At 32.8% G+C, this 16,336-nt stretch overlaps 2 protein-coding genes across 2 annotated transcripts; both read left to right on the forward strand.

The window, feature by feature from the left end:
- Positions 1–314: 314 nt before the first annotated feature.
- On the forward strand, positions 315–1,604 carry LOC147403559 (UDP-glycosyltransferase 72E3-like). The gene has a single exon (XM_086437570.1). It carries the CDS (start codon positions 315–317, stop codon positions 1,602–1,604), a length of 1,290 nt encoding a protein of 429 aa, XP_086293696.1.
- An 11,867-nt stretch (positions 1,605–13,471) lies between these two features.
- On the forward strand, positions 13,472–16,224 carry LOC147403560 (homeobox-leucine zipper protein ATHB-40-like). The gene is made up of 3 exons (XM_086439167.1): positions 13,472–13,676; positions 14,001–14,311; positions 15,884–16,224. The coding sequence occupies exons 1-3, from the start codon at positions 13,598–13,600 to the stop codon at positions 16,106–16,108; spliced, it is 615 nt and encodes a 204-aa protein (XP_086295293.1). The 5' UTR covers positions 13,472–13,597; the 3' UTR covers positions 16,109–16,224.
- The last annotated feature ends 112 nt before the right edge of the window (positions 16,225–16,336 follow it).

Genomic DNA, 16,336 nt, shown 5'->3' on the forward strand with positions numbered 1-16,336 from the left:
GTATTCTATTCTAATTTAATTTCTAGGAAGTGCATGTTTTCCTGGAAAAACCCAATGTTCTCTCCATTTTTTCCCCCTCTCTAGTTTCTGTCCAAATCTAATAATGCCATTTTCAAATGTATGACTGTTTATTTTCCTTCAGATTCATATTTTCCTGGAAAAGTCATTTTACCATGTCTTAATATAGTTTCCTAATTGGGGTTAGTCGAAGATATGGCAGAATATTACCAAAAACTCCTTTATAAACACATCAAGAGTCTTCATGCAACCATCTCCTTCACATTCAACACCTTTGTTTCCTTCATCTTGTATTCATGGATATCTCTAAGCCTCACTTAGCTATACTAGCAAGCCCAGGAATGGGCCATATCATCCCTTGCTTACAACTCGCTACGTGTCTCGTCTCTCATCATGATATTCAAGTCAGCTTCTTCGTCGTCTCATCAACCGAATCATCAACCGTTCAAAACCAACTTCTTCAATCACTCACTCTTCCTGATGGCCTTAACATCATCAATCTTCCTCCTGTTGATATATCCAATATAGTCTCCTCCAACACAGATCTACTATACCGTATCTCAAAAATTATCGAAGAATCACTACCGTCCCTTCGATCTACAATCATCGAAATGCGACCCACACCGACGGTTCTGATCATTGACGTGTTCGGCACTGATGCATTCGATATAGCTGATGATCTTAAAATGGATAAATTCTTATACTACACTTCAAATGCTACCGTTCTTACGTACTCATGTTACTTGCCGAGTCTTGTTAAAGAAATCAAAGGCGATTTACGCGAACTCACTGAGCCATTACGAGTTCCGGGTTGTAAACCTGTCCGAGTTGAAGAACTTGGTGATATTTTTCTTGATCGGCAAAGAGGAAATTTCAATTGTATGTTGAGACATGTAAGTCGATACGTGGAAGCTTCAGGTATTCTAATAAACACATTTGAAGATCTTGAACCACAAACACTCAAATCCTTATCTGATGATAGGATCCTACGGCAGATACCAATGCCACGTGTACACCCTGTGGGGCCCATGATAAAGCCACCTGCATCACCACCATTGGATAAGTCAAATTGTCTAATGTGGTTAGATACACAACCGAATGATTCTGTGCTTTTTGTGTCATTCGGTAGTGGTGGTGGGTTATCAACTCAGCAGATCACTGAGTTGGCTTGGGGTTTGGAACTGAGTCAGCAAAGATTCGTTTGGGTTGTACGTCCTCCTCATGATATGATAGCTTCTAGTTCTACTACATCTTACTTGACCTTAGGGTCTGGAGTAAATGACCCGTCCGAGTACTTACCGAGTGGGTTTCTGACTCGGACTCAGAGAGTTGGATTGGTGATCCCCAACTGGGCCCCACAAGTTGAAATCTTGAACCATGCATCAATTGGTGGATTTCTATCACATTGTGGATGGAATTCTACGTTGGAGAGCATTGTTCATGGAGTACCCATGATCACATGGCCACTCTATGCTGAGCAGAATTGGAATTCTTTATTGTTGGTTGATGATATAGGCGTGGCCGTTCGATCGAGGATACTACCAGAGAAGGGAGTGGTGGGACGTGATGAATTGAGAAGATGGTGAGATTGGTGATGGAGGGTGAAGAAGGGAAGGTCTTGAAAAATAGAGCTAAAGAGCTAAAAAATAGTGCAATAAGAGCTGTGTGTGAAGGTGGTTCTTCCTATAATTCACTGTCTCGACTTGTCGAAAAATGGAAAACTGAATCTAAAGTGGTATTTAATGGGGGTATCAATTGATATTCGGTTAATGGGATTGGAATTGGAACCGAAAACCCTGATTCAAGATTCACTGTTTCTATACTTAATTAGAGTTGGGCTAAAAGGATTATATTTGGTTATATCCTGGCATTCAAAATCGATTTGTTTGGTAGATGGTTGAAGATTTCCTTACCTTTTGAAGTTAATGGACGTATAATAAAAAAATTTCTTCAAGTTTCCATCTAAATTATGTATTCAAGTTTAAGTGGGTCATCTCTCCTCAAAGTTCAAAACATTTAAGTAAAGAAGATGAATTTTAATTTTTGAAAAATATTAATTTACTTCTTTACCAAAGTAAATTGTTATTATGTTGATGATGATTACTTTATGGTTTTAAATTAAATATCGGAAGATACGAAACATTAACCTTGATTCAAAATGTATTGGTTTATATTGAATGTATCCATTAAGATATTTTAAACCTTGGATGATTTAGAAAATAATTTATTGTGTTTTCAAAAGGGAAAGAACTTTGCGATGATTCATAGAATATTTCTCGTATTTAATGATTAAAAAAGACTTGTACCTAAATGATGGAATTCTACTACTACTTGAGGTGGTTTTTTTTTTTTTCTTATTTGGATTCTTGAGAATTGGAAGTAATGGATTATTGTATCAATTTCATTTATTTTAGAGCGTAATTGACAAGAATTTAAATCAAAAAAATATTTGAAAGAAAATCTTAGAATTCGAGTTAAGTCTTTTACAAGCAAAGATCGACTTACTAACTTGAGATATAAGTCATTCTGATATGCAAATAAGTATATATCTTTATATAATATTTAATTTGATTAAGGGTACTTTAGTAACTTTATTTGCAATTAATGTCTCATTGAGAAGAGTATTTTTATAAATTCACAAGCATGTTACATTTTTTTTTTTTTTGCTAACCGAGTGTCCGGGCCAGCTTGCGTGCACTACAACTAATCTCGGGGAGGACTACCACAGCAACCCACTGCCATGGTCCCCCATTTAAATCTTGAGTAAAACCCAAGAGAGGATTCGAACCCGTGACGTGCGCCTAACCCACACTTCACGTGCTTGCCCTTACCACATAGGCAACCCATGGGTGGGTACAAGCATGTTATACTATTGCAAGTACTAAGTGTTATTTTTGTAGTTCAAATTTTCTTAGATGAGAGGCATTTTGTAATTTCAATATGCAAGTTAATATATTGATGATATTTTTAGAATTTGAATAATTTCTTCTAGGAATTGTATTTTTATAATTTTGATATGCATGAATTCAACCTGAATAACGTCTACAAATGATTTGCACTAATTTTTCTTCTGTAAATCATTTGCTGAAATTTCTTAAGAATTTAGGTGAATGATGTAATTAATGAACAATTTTTTTTACAATGCAAATCACCTACATTGGGTAATTAACCAAGCACCCAACAACTAAAAATTACCTTTATTATTATTTTTTTTATAACGTTTTTTGCAATATATCAAGCTGGGTCGTATAATCAAGCACCCATAAAAGTGATTTTGAAAGGGAATTGCATGTGTACCAATCAGGGCCTAAATGTCAACCTAAAGACAATCAGAGGCATAGTAACAAATTAAGTTCAGATTTGTAATTATTTGGCCGGATTTCAATTTGGTTAATTTGGATAAATTCATGAAAGTGAAAAAAAATTTGGGATTTAAATGTTGAAGAAAATAAAATTTTGAGGTTGAAGGGTAAATTTTTTACGATATTTTCACGATCAATAGATAATTCATCATGAAAATTCTAGTGCACATGTTTTTTTATTCCACTAAATTCCCCTAAAATGAGTAGGAACTTATGTAAATGAGTCATCAATTTTTATCCACCCAAATTTAGGTGGTAAAAAAGGCCTGTAATCCCAACTGGATTTTTGGGCCAAGGCCGGTCCCTTTTTTGTCCACCAAAATGTAGGTGTATAAAAAAAGCCTGTATTCCAAATCTGGATTTTTTGGGCCATGGCCCGTCCCTTCCAAAGTCCAGATCTGTTCTGGCTCAATCCGTGTTTTCTCCATTTTTATTTCTTTCTTGTACATTTTTGTTCCTATTGTTTTAGTGTTATTATCTGTTTTCTTTTTCTTTTTTTGGGTACTTTATTATATGTATCAGCAATGCTGACTTTCATCTTTTCTTCTTGGGTCATATGTGAGTACTAGTTCAGATTTGATTTGATTTGATTTTTTTTTCTTTCTTTTTCTAGCATTGTCTAACTCTATATTTTTCCCTCATTTCCTCTTTCAGAATTTTCTTTAAAAAAAAATTCTAAGTGGGCGACTGAAGCTGAGCCCAATTAATACTAGGCCGGATGAAGCCTGGACCAGCCCAATTTACAGCCCTACCTAACATGTTGTGTGGTCCAACTAAGATTATGGAAATCTTGTTTTAATCTTAATTGGATGCAAAGGGGACATGATTGCTTTAATCTATCGTAGTGGGCTTTAGCTCCCACACATACATACACACACACACAAACACACTGTGATCCAGCTAAATTCAAGACACAAGTACAAAATGCAAACTTTAAAATTCCAAGTTAACTGTAGCTCTCAAGTTTTTTCCCTTAGGAATTTAGCATATATGAAGCTCAATTCCTGTTCGAGGGACATGAAAATTTTGTTGTATTTGAAAACTACAATTAAAACTCATAGTATTATTACTCAACTTTACACAATGACCATAAACTCCAATTCAATTCCGATGAGTCAAGTTAAAATAATAAATATAAAATAAAATTGAATAATGATTTTCTGACGTCCTCCTCTAGCATACACTCTCGTACGTGGCATGTGGCATGTGTTAGAACCATACTTCTTTTTCCTCAGGATACACAATTGCCCAAAATTATGGAGATGTGCAGTTGTATCTCCCGAGGCAAAATTCTATGGTTCTAGCCCATGCCACTTCAAGGAGTGTATGTGAGAGGAGGTGTTAGAAAATCACGACTCAAAAAATTTATTGATTAGAAATTGAAAAATACATTCTTACTAAGGAAAGTTTCCTAATCGCACCACCTTGTAGTATCCAAAATATGATAAGATGTTGCATGTGTAAAGCACAAAAATTTAAAAACTTTTACACAAAAATTAAAAATAGTTTTTTATTGTTGAATTTTAATTTTAATTTGAGAGTTTGGATCCATTTTCAAAACTGTGGATCAAGTCCAAAACAAGTATTATAATTTTTTTAAATATGAGTTTCACGATGAAAGCTAGAGGTTTGTGATGTTGGAATGCTAATGTGGCAATCCATGTTAAGTCCAATGACCCTTAATAAGATTTGAAATCTTACCAAGGTAGGCTAGTCTGACTAAGAATTTTTTGCTGTATAAAAAATTCAATTTGAGATTTCACAGAATCTCAAATCTACCAACTGCATCATACCATGTGTATTGAGAACTTCTCTAACATTGATATTTTTGTAAAGAATAATGATTTTCTAACACCCCCATCACAAAACCATAGAACATTTGCATCATGAAAAGCATAATCATAAATCTTTTTCCTATGCATCTTGAGACAAATGATCTACAATTTTATAATCAGGGCGTGTGTCATATTATCACGACTCTTTTTTAAATTGGGGTCGCTCACAATACACATAGTATCATGTGATTGGTCAATTAATCCAGAATTAACTTCTCTACTTTAAACCATTTCTTGGTCTGACTATTAAATTATTTTTTGTATTGTAATAAGTAAGTCTATTTTTAATGAAGTTAGAGTCAGTTAGCACTTTTAGTAAATATTTAATTTTTGTTATCTACAAATATATATCGAATATAATAATACAATTAACATGATCTGATTCTCTTTTGTGTACGTTTTCTTCACATAATTGTAGATCCTTTGCTTTGAGATACACAAGACAAAGATTTATGATCTATCACGATTCTAAAAACAAAAGAATTCCAAGTGGAGGGGATGAGTTTCAAAAATCAAAATTATGTTAATTGATATTCATGAGCATCACACCATGACATGCATTTTCACGTCATATAGATAGATAAACATGGCGAGCACTTGGACATAGTTGCTGCCACAACATATTAAGTGACCATTACACACCCATGAATTGAAGCCTCTGTTGTACGAGCCCACTAAATTTTGATTTTACTTCACCCAATCAAGGCCAAGGTGGTTGATGGAAAAAAAGACCCCACCCCACAGTCTGACAAAGGAAACCGTAATCTTCGTTTTTTTCTGCCACGTGGTATTCCCTACACCCAATCACACCAAAAGCAAACTCGTACGTGTAACAAAGTGCAAGGCGTGGAACAACATGGGAATTGCACGTGTAGTGCTTATCATCAAAAGTTCTCTCGTACATAAATGAAGAAAAGTAAGTGGGTATCATGTGCTCATTTTATTATTGTTAGAAGAAAGAAAGACAGCTCGAAATCAGTAAAAGAAAACGAATGGAGGATGTAAAAACCACGTTTCTATCTACTATATAGATCTATACATAGTTTGCTATACTTAATTACTTTCTTAGTTTAGAATCTTTCAATTTTTTAATATCTAAAAATCTAGCTTAGTTGTTAGAGATTTCTCTCTCTCTCTTCAAGCTCTGTTGTAAGATTTCCAGCCATATATACATGATAGAAGGTGCTCTCATGCTCTAAACTCTAGAGTACTCTAGAGACCATGATGCTGGTCAAGATCCTTTTGGGGATTTCGATGGATCTAAATGCCTTGAGATCTCCACCATAAATCGATTAGATCTTGATCTATTTTCCTTTTTTTTTTTTTTTTCAAAAACTATAATCGATTATCATTTAATGTATCCCTCTAAAATTTTTCAGTAATTATTCCAATTCTCTGAATCAGATTATTTTATGTACAAATAATCCTTTATCTCGAAATTCTATAATTTAATTTAAAATGACATGTGTATGATGAACAACTATATAAGAAGATAATTTTAAGTAATATTTCAACATTTTCCCTTGAATTCTCATAGTTATCTTAAGAAGGTGTGTATAACATGCAATAAAATCATATTTTTATTCTTTTGTTTATGGGTCCAACAAAAGTACACGTAGAGAGTTAAAAAATATAGTTTATTGGGGGCATCAAACTTTTGATATAAGTAATACAGCAAATTCATGCCTTGAATGATGTGTCAATTAGTATTGGATTGTTGAGTTTTAATCTTTTATTAATAAAAGAAAACCCACCTAAATTGTGGAGCAAATTAGGGAGTAATTAAGGGGTTGTTGAGATCTGTATGTTAAAATATATAGAGAACACTAGACACCATGCTCGAGTTAGAATTTCAAGAGAAAGTGTGAATTGTTTTTGTCGATTAGTATGGGAGGAGGGAAACACGGAATGATGTGGCATATTCAACCCAGACAAAATTGACTACTTATTCAAAATCAACACATCAAACCTACCTCACCAATAGATGACATTGATTGATCGTTTATTACGTATACTTTATCATTTTTTAATGTAAAATTCCATTTTATATAATATATGAAATACAAGAGTAACACCATTAGGGCCTATGTCTCCACACGTAGGCCCATCGAGTTTTCGGAATAATTCAATTGGTGGGTCACCTCTTAAAGAATCTTAAAGATTAGATGATCTCACCAAGGTTTATGATACTTAGCAATATCTTGAATTATATATATATATATATATATATATATATATATATATATATATATTATTGTAAAAGATTTGATTTTGACATACTTCCCTATTGGGTATCAGCCAAATTCATTTTGATGCTCAAGTCAAGAAAATAGGTAAATTAGATAATAATAGTTATTAATTTGATTTTAACTAGTATTTGGGGCTTATTCCGTGTTCTAGCAACGTGTATCCATCCTCTATTTGTAGATTCTATGGATAAAATGTCATTTATGAATTTCTCATTATAAAGAAAATATACTTATTTTTAATTTCTTATTAAATAAATCTAAATCGATCCTACCAAGATTGAATGAGGGAATCCATTAATGTGACTTAAGTGAAGATTTGAAAGTGTTAATTAAAGTTTCAACACACCAATAACACAAGATTGTCCCCAAATATGCTTTGGTGTAAAGGACATATATAAATACATATATTAATTGTTGATTAGCTAAATTTAAAGATAGATAATTTTAATCTATGTTTATTTAATTTCTCACAAGAAAGCTTGAAATTGGGAAGCAAGTGTTTTGGGTGTCTGGGATAAACATAACATCTTTAATTTAATCTCTTAATAGATCTTCTTGGTGAAGGAAAGGAGATTAGGTTTATAAACAACGCCTAATTCATGTGAAGTGCATCAAATCCTTAACCCCAATCTTATCTTCTTCTCAACCTATTTTTCTATTTCTTTACTAAAGAAGTTGAAAGAGTAGGATATAATTAACCTAAGTTTGACAACCTATGAGAATCTCTCTCTCTCTCTCTCACTTCTCTTTTTGTGATCCTTATCTCTTTCTTACCATCTTACCTTTTACTTTAATCCTTTCAACCTTAATAAAGAAAACCCTAATACCCCAAGTTTTCTTTCATACTCAAATTGCCATTAGAACTCTCTCCCCAAGGAAACCTTATCTTGGAGAATGGAAAATGGAGAAAGATTATCATGCCACTATTCTATTGGATAAAAAATATCGAACCAAAACCAATAAAACAATGACACCTGGAACATCGAAACCCAACAACTGACACTCTCAATATCCAATAATCTCCCTCTATATCTTAAAGTCCATACATAGGTCATTGCTGATGTAGACAAAGCCACGTGCCATTTTGTTGGGGTATGGGTCCATTTTATCCTCTTATACTGTGCCACTTGTCTTCGATACCTTAACTCTTTTTGAATAAAGAGTAAAAATAGAGGAATCAAAACTATAAGACTCATTTTTATCTTTCTTGATGACAATTGGGGGTAAATCATATGGGAAAAAATAGAAGAACAATTAGATAAGCTTATGCCAGGCAAAGTAGATTCATTGTATCTCACACATAGTGAGACCTAAGAAGGTTGGAGTTATTACCAAATTTCCTCTAAATTTGGAGGAATTGTGTCACCAACCAAATTTAGAAAATAGGCTTTTGTTTTTTTTATGTCTTGTCTCTAAAGTCTTATAAAACTATATATAAAGTGTTTGTGACCTTATGAAAGCTTAGGGTCATTTATTAATGGAGCCCTCTTAAAGTCTATCCTGATTGGTGGACAGGTCTAAAACATCTGGTTCAATCAGGTAATGCCACTTGTATGAACAAGGACAGTGGTCCCCTATGAGGATTTTGATGTGGTGCCGCGTGTTAAGAGGTTTGGGGTTGCATTGCACATTTCCATGTGCTTTTCCAATAGGGTGGAAGTCATCGCCCACTCTCTTTTAGTAGCTTTTTGTTAAAAATCTAAAAGTCGGCTAATGGAACTCGGCTTCTTGGCCTGCTTTGTAGTTTGAAAAGTTTTGGTTGTTTCAATCCTCCTACAAAGATTGAGTTCACATGAGAATCTTAGGTATTCTTGATAGGTAGAAAAAATAAAATAAAAATGTGGCATAAAGATTTGAGTTGAGGATTTTATCCAAGTTATAGTGTTTTTTAAGTCTTTTTTTTTTCCCGACAACTTTTAGAGAAAAGTATGGGTGTATACAATGTTTCGTTGTTGGAAGAGGACACTAAAGCGTTGAGATTTTTTTTTTCGACTATTCGCGAAAGGACAATCAAGTAATATATTTGGGGAAATGTTGGATGTGGAGGATAATTTCCTCCCACACAATTGATACATTATTTGTATTTGCCTCGAGATTCATCTTCAATGATTGTCTCAGGATTCATGTTCAAGGATCACACTAGGAATTGCACTTGCATACAAATGAACTCCAAATAAGAAGAGATGACAAAGCATTCTACCCCTAAGGGCCTAGGTGAGTATGCTACCCACACGGGTTTGTTTCAATATAGATCTCGAGGAATCTCATCTCAAACCCTAGAGATCTACACTTCATTCACGAAGCTAATAAGTGATACAACACTAAGGAAACGGATCACCGTTACTCTGAGCAATTATAAAATAATCAAAGGAAAGGAAAAACACGAATAAAATTATTTAGACAAACTTTGTGATTAGATAGAATTGAAAGAAAGAAAGAAAAAAAATCATGATAAGTAAGGTAAGAATGAGGAAAGTATTATGCGTAGGATTAATACATGACATGTCTATAAATAGAATGAGAAAAGAGAGAAATTGTACATGAAAGAGTTGTTTTTTGCACAGAATTTTTGCTCTTAATGCTCATAGACTCCTCAGTACTTGCCACGTTAAGTATACAAGGATAGTTTTGTAACTAACAATGGTACTTTTGTAATTAGGATTGCTATGCAACATGTGGGTACATGTGATTAGTGAATCCCATATTTTTGTGAGCAAAATTTTGTTAGCAATTTTTTTTTCCATACATGAAATGAATTGAGAGGTTTCGTACGAACACAAATTTTTACTAACTGAAGTGTCTAATGTATGATTCATAGATACTTCTTTAACACGAAGATCTAGGTGAAGGAGTAGATCTCAACAATTGATTACACATATGCATCCTCTGGATTATATCCACACATTGGTGAGACTAATCTACCTAAAGTTGGTACTACCCACACAAAACACATGCAACATTTAAATTGAGGGGCATAAGCAAGATTGAACAAGCAACCTAGGCATTTAGCTTGGATGCCTGTGACTAATGCACTAACCTCTGATGGTTAATTAATTGATCGATACCCATATCTTAAGGTGTACACAAAAAATCAAAATTTTCCAAATAATTTCTATTTAGTATGGTAAACAACTTTTTCCAAATAATGTTAGTACGAACAACATATAAAGTCTCTTAAATTTGATGCAAAGAAGGTTTGAATCCCATTCCAAGGCAATGTATTGATTAGGAGTATGATCGAACACTCTTGACCAAAATATTTTTTGAGAGATTTACTCGACAGAAGTAACTATTGCATTTTTATTATAAAAACTCCCTTAGAATTCTGACAACTTCAAGAGAATCTTACTTTATGATATTTGTTACCCTCCAACCCTTACTTTATCAAATTTGTTACCTACAACAAACCTTGTAGTGGGGATCCACATCATAAAATTTTAATTGATAAGGTTAATTTGTTACTTAATATACCTTAGAGTGGATCCTAGTCAAATCAAATTGTGGCATACAAAAGCATGATCTGATGCAACAGAGTTAGAAAGGACAAAATTTTAAGAACTTTGACAAAAAATTATAAAAGAAGAGTTAATTTTCACTATTGAATTTTATTTTTAAATTGAGAGTTCAGTAGCCATCCATTTTCAACACTTTCGATCAAACTAAAAATGATTTTTTCTTTGAATTTTTTTTAATTTTAAATTTGAGTTTTTCCAAGAAATCTAGAAGGTCGTGGGTTTGGGTTGACAATTTGATAATCATGTGGGCCCAACGACTCTTAATGAAATTTGAAATCAAACTTAGTCATGCTAACCTTATTCACGAAGTAGTGTTTGTTCACTTAACAAACTTGATAAAGTAGGAGAGTTTTGTAATAAAATTGCAACAAATAGATTTGCTTGGTAAATCTTTCATATTTTTAATTCACCAGTACATAAAAAAATGACTTAGACATCACTTTTTAAATAATTTCTATACGAGTGATGACTATCATTCAAATAAAAAATGCACATAATAGGTGGATTTTAGACATCATTTTTTTTTTCAAAAATCAATGTCTAAAGTTCAAACATTGTGAAAACTGCATTTTAGATGTCATCTTTTCAAAAATTAATATTTATTTAAAAAGATTGATGTCTAAGATCATTTTCTAAAGTAGTGATTTTCAAATAATTTAAAATGTCCAATATTTTCAACCTTCGATGAAACTAGTGTATTCTACCCAAATAATTCTATCCATCTTAAATGTCATTGTCTAGGAAAAGTGTTTTATCCATCTCGAGCCACACGAACTAGGACCCAACTTAAGCGGCTCGGCTTGGCCAAAAGAAAAAAGTGACTAAAAACAGCACAAAGAAAGAGAGACTACCACCTCATTGGACAACAAGGTGTGACTACATGTCCCAATCCAAAGAGCTTCCGTACAAAATATTTTACTTTAATTTATTTGAGATCCGAACCTATAAAATTCTGTGTCTCTTGCCACGCCGATGGTCCCCCCACTCTACCTTTCCCTCGCTGGAGTGGATTGCCACTCGACGAGGTCAAAACTGGAAAGAAGAAATATATTAATATAACATAAGTAAAATTTTTATTATTATTTTATTGCATAGTCGTGAAGACCCTACAGTTTTCCGATATTCGCGTGATTACGTACCACCAACCACGCCATCCACTTTTCTTTTTTCCCAAACTACCCTCCATAAAGAATAGCGTATTATCTAAGTACAAATGATCTATACTTCTGATTTAATATGATTTTAATGTTGACATAATTATTTTCTTTAAAAGAAAAGTCTAGCCAATGAAGGATCATGATCATAAGATTGTTTAGATGATCAAAATATCTTTATTATTTTACATTAAAAGATAAAATAATAATATATTTTAAAAAATAACATGAAAGATACTAATATTCCCATGAGGGTTTAATAGCATTTTGAAAAAAAAAATATTTCTATTTTTGCAAAAACTAGAGATCGGTGGTGTGAGCTATCGTGATCTTACTTTTTGTATGTTCTTCATTATTGGTACAATAGAGTAGCGAAATAATTCACTTGAACGAAGAAAATAATTTAAAATTTAAAAAAAAAAAAAAAACTATAATAAAAGCAAGCAAGATTTCAATGGTAGTTCAATCGAGCGTCACATGTCGATCTTGATGTGCTTGTCTTTATTTATTCTCTTTTCTCATTGAACACTCAATCTTGTTTTATGATTACAAATAACAATTGTTGCTTCCAAATTTTCTATAGCAATTTATAACATTTCTTCTTGGGTTTCTTTATATATATATATATATATATATATATATTATATATATAGGGTCAGGTTCAAACGACAACCATTTCAACACACATATAGACAACGTGTTTTGTCTTATATGGGCAAAAATGTTTGGAATGGGCTGATTTTTTGTAAGGATGATCTCTGTGGTGAGGAGATCATCCTTGCCAAAAATCAGCTCATTATAAAATTTCTAGACCGTCCAATTTTTGTAAATCAATTTTGATCGGGTTACAAGTTTTGGAATGGGATGATTTTTTGCCAGGATTATCCCCACATCACAGAGATCATCCTCACAAAAAATCAGCCTATTCCAAACATTTTTGCCCATATAAGAGAAACACGTTGTCTATATTTATGTCGCAATGTGTGTCGCAGGAACCCACCCATATATATATATATATATTTATAGAATTTCTAATTATACAGATGATTCCTTCGAGACTTATTTTAGTCGAAGATTGGCATCTGGGGTCATATTTTTCTCGACAGTTCGTATTAAGTTGTCAAAATTTTACTTGTTTCGAGGTGAAATGCGATTGCCTTAGAAAATAAATCAAATTTTTTTACCCCTACTACAGCTACTTTTCACTATCCATCTAAAGGTCATGAACGTCACTCTCCAAATATAGAAAGGCGGCCCTAATGCTAATTACACGAACCAAGGGTGGTTTTGTAAATCAATCCCTAGGGTCATGGCATCTCTTTATAAGTACGAAATAGTTCTCCACTTGTTCCCACATGACCACTCTTAGTAGAGTTAAGAGTAAGAATGAATGGTAGAGAGTAGTAGAGACCTTGTCACCTTGGTGTGTAAGAAAGAGAGCTAGAAACTAACTAAGCAACAAGAATGAATCAGATACAAGATCAAGAGCTACTCATGTCTCAGCTATATCCAGAATTATACACCCATGTTGTACCAAGTTCAGGTTTGTACTTAGCAGTAGATTGTAAGAAAAGTGTTTTTGGGGTTGAATTATGGTTTGAAAAGCTTTTCATTTTCCATCCTCTACCATAAATCAAAAAATTGGTAGAAGTTAAAGCCAACCATAAAACTTAAATTTATGGTTTTTTTTTTGTTTTTTTGGAATAATAATGCCTCTATTCTTTTAGTTAATAACTAAAAAACCCTTGACTATGAACAAAAATTCAGTTATAAATTACAAAAACATCCATTTAAATAAATAATTTATCCATGAAGCATTTCCTATTCACTCAAAAAATATAACTTATGTGGTGGTTATGGTGTGTAGGAGAGACAAGAGGGCGTAGAAGGAGAAGGAAGAGTAAAGGAGAAGGGAGTGGTGGGGCAAGAACAAGGAAGAGAAAGTTGAGTGAAGAACAAGTGAAGTTCTTAGAGATGAATTTTGGGAATCAACACAAGTTGGAGACAGAGAGGAAGGACAAACTTGCTTCAGAGCTTGGTTTAGATCCTAGACAAGTTGCTGTGTGGTTTCAGAACAGAAGGGCAAGATGGAAGAACAAGAAACTTGAAGAAGAGTACTCTAAGATTAAGTCTTCAAATGAGGATCTCATCATGGAGAAGTGCCACCTTGAATCTCAGGTATATTTTTTTCTTCTACAAATTTAGTTTTTATTTTTATTTTTTAATTACCTTCTAAATTTGAAGAGATAAGCTTGAAATAATAGATTAACTAATGCAAAATAGAGGTAAGTTTAATCAAACTTTGTCAAAGTCAATTAGTATTTATTTTTATTTTTTAATTACCGTCTAAATTTGAAGAGATAAGCTTGAAATAAATATTAAAATAATGCAAATAGAGGGAAGTTTTAGGCAAACTTTGTCGAAGTCAACAGTCAAGGAGGCTTGGAAATGTCGGGATAATAAATGGAAAAAAGAAGGAAAATAATAGCCTAAAATGAAGTTTTGAGGTTCCTTTTTATACAAAAGGTTGAGATGGGAGGATGTTCCGGGTCCTAGATACCTAAGAAATTTGTACTAATAATCTCTAAGAAAAATCTTTGTTTTTCCAACATCAAATTTAATTTGAGGTTAAAAAAAAAAGTCAAAAATAAAAAATAAAAATTGTGTGATGGTAACTAGGGCTGCAACCTGGGCGGGTTGAAGGGTGAACCTAGACTCAATCCAAGTTGTAGAACCCTTTATCCGATTATTGGGTTAGACCTCGTTAACCCAAACTCAACCTGAGATTGAGCTTTTAAAATTGGGTTGAATTCAGGTTAACTCAAATTAGATTATTTTGGGTGGGTTTGGCTAATCAAGCAAGCGTAATTTCATTTTGATTTGACACATAAATTTTATATTGTATTTTAAAAAATAAAATCCTTAAAAAATAAATTTACATACAACCTCCAAATCTATTAATTTTTATATTATAATTTTTTTCTTTAATTTTACAAATACATTTAAGAAGAGTAAACTAATATTTTTTTTTAAATAAATAAAAATATTTATATGTAAATATATATCATCAGGTTCAGGTTGAATCGAGTTGTTCGAGCCTCAACCCAAATTCAATTCCGATTGAGATTTCCTTACTCAGGCTCAACTCATTTTTCGTATAACCCAACCTAGGCTCAATCATCAATTGGGTTAGCCCACCCAAGTTGCAGCCCTAACGGTAGTTAAGCAGTCAATAAGACTTTTTAGTTTTTGACCTCAAATGAAACGTCAAGGCACGGCCAAGATGGGAGAGGGGGGGTACTGATTGATTGAATCTCTAGGATTATGTTCCTTCTCAAGTGTATGTTTGATGTTCTACTTCAAAAGTCCTTCTGGGACTAGCATTTTGTTGATCAAACGAGGTTTGAGGCTCTCTATCAAAAATTATTTCTAGAGTTTCCGTACCAATTTTTAGGGATCTGGGTACATTATTAATATGTAAAATTTTCTTGGGAAATCCTAAAAGCATTCTCTCATCTCAACCGTTTTGGAATTTAGGATCAAACGAAAGGTTAAAATGGGCAAGAAACACTGATTTCCTAGGGATTAGTACCAGTTTTTGAGGGATCAATTTATCTCATATTTTTTTTTTCTTTTATAACTTAATCAAGAAAAAAATCTCACTCAATTTTTGTCTTTGTTTTTTGTTGTTGTTGTTGTTGTTGTATGATGTATTTTTCCTATATTAATAAAAAAATTATTGATTTACAGGTAATAAAGCTTAAAGAACAACTCTCGGATGCAGAGAAGGAAATACAAAGGCTTTCAAAGCAATTGGATGGAATGTCAACAAGTAGCCCAAGTTCATCTTTTTCGATCGAAGCTAATCCCTATTTTCTCGGAGAATTTATATCGGAAGAATTTGATAATCACTTTTATGTAGCTGAAAATAGTTATACTCATGGCATGGATTGGATGAATTTGTTTGGTTTGTGAATTGTCACCTTATATTATTGGCTTATGTAAAAAAAATATTAATCCTAGTGTAAAATATCCTCTTTTAGTTTGAATTAGAACATTGTATTTAGTAATTTAAATCTTCCTTTTTCTCAGTGTTTTTTTTTATTTTCCTGTGGTTTGTTACGTCTACTTATTAGTTAAACATCTCAAAATAATGATGGAAATCCTCGTATTAATTTAGACAGAATTGAATGTAGGAAGAAT

Source organism: Akebia trifoliata, chromosome 4, assembly GCF_017979445.1.
Source record: "Akebia trifoliata isolate Shusen 1 chromosome 4, ASM1797944v1, whole genome shotgun sequence".
Classification (NCBI taxonomy): Eukaryota; Viridiplantae; Streptophyta; class Magnoliopsida; order Ranunculales; family Lardizabalaceae; genus Akebia; species Akebia trifoliata.

Bases quoted from the DNA above. Each gene is read 5' to 3' on its own strand.
- LOC147403560 (XM_086439167.1), top strand. From the start codon at position 13,598: ATGAATCAGATACAAGATCAAGAGCTACTCATGTCTCAGCTATATCCA. The intron at 13,677-14,000 runs GTTTGTACTTAG...TATGGTGTGTAG, and splicing joins CCATGTTGTACCAAGTTCAG to GAGAGACAAGAGGGCGTAGA. The intron at 14,312-15,883 runs GTATATTTTTTT...ATTGATTTACAG, and splicing joins AGTGCCACCTTGAATCTCAG to GTAATAAAGCTTAAAGAACA.
- LOC147403559 (XM_086437570.1), top strand. From the start codon at position 315: ATGGATATCTCTAAGCCTCACTTAGCTATACTAGCAAGCCCAGGAATG.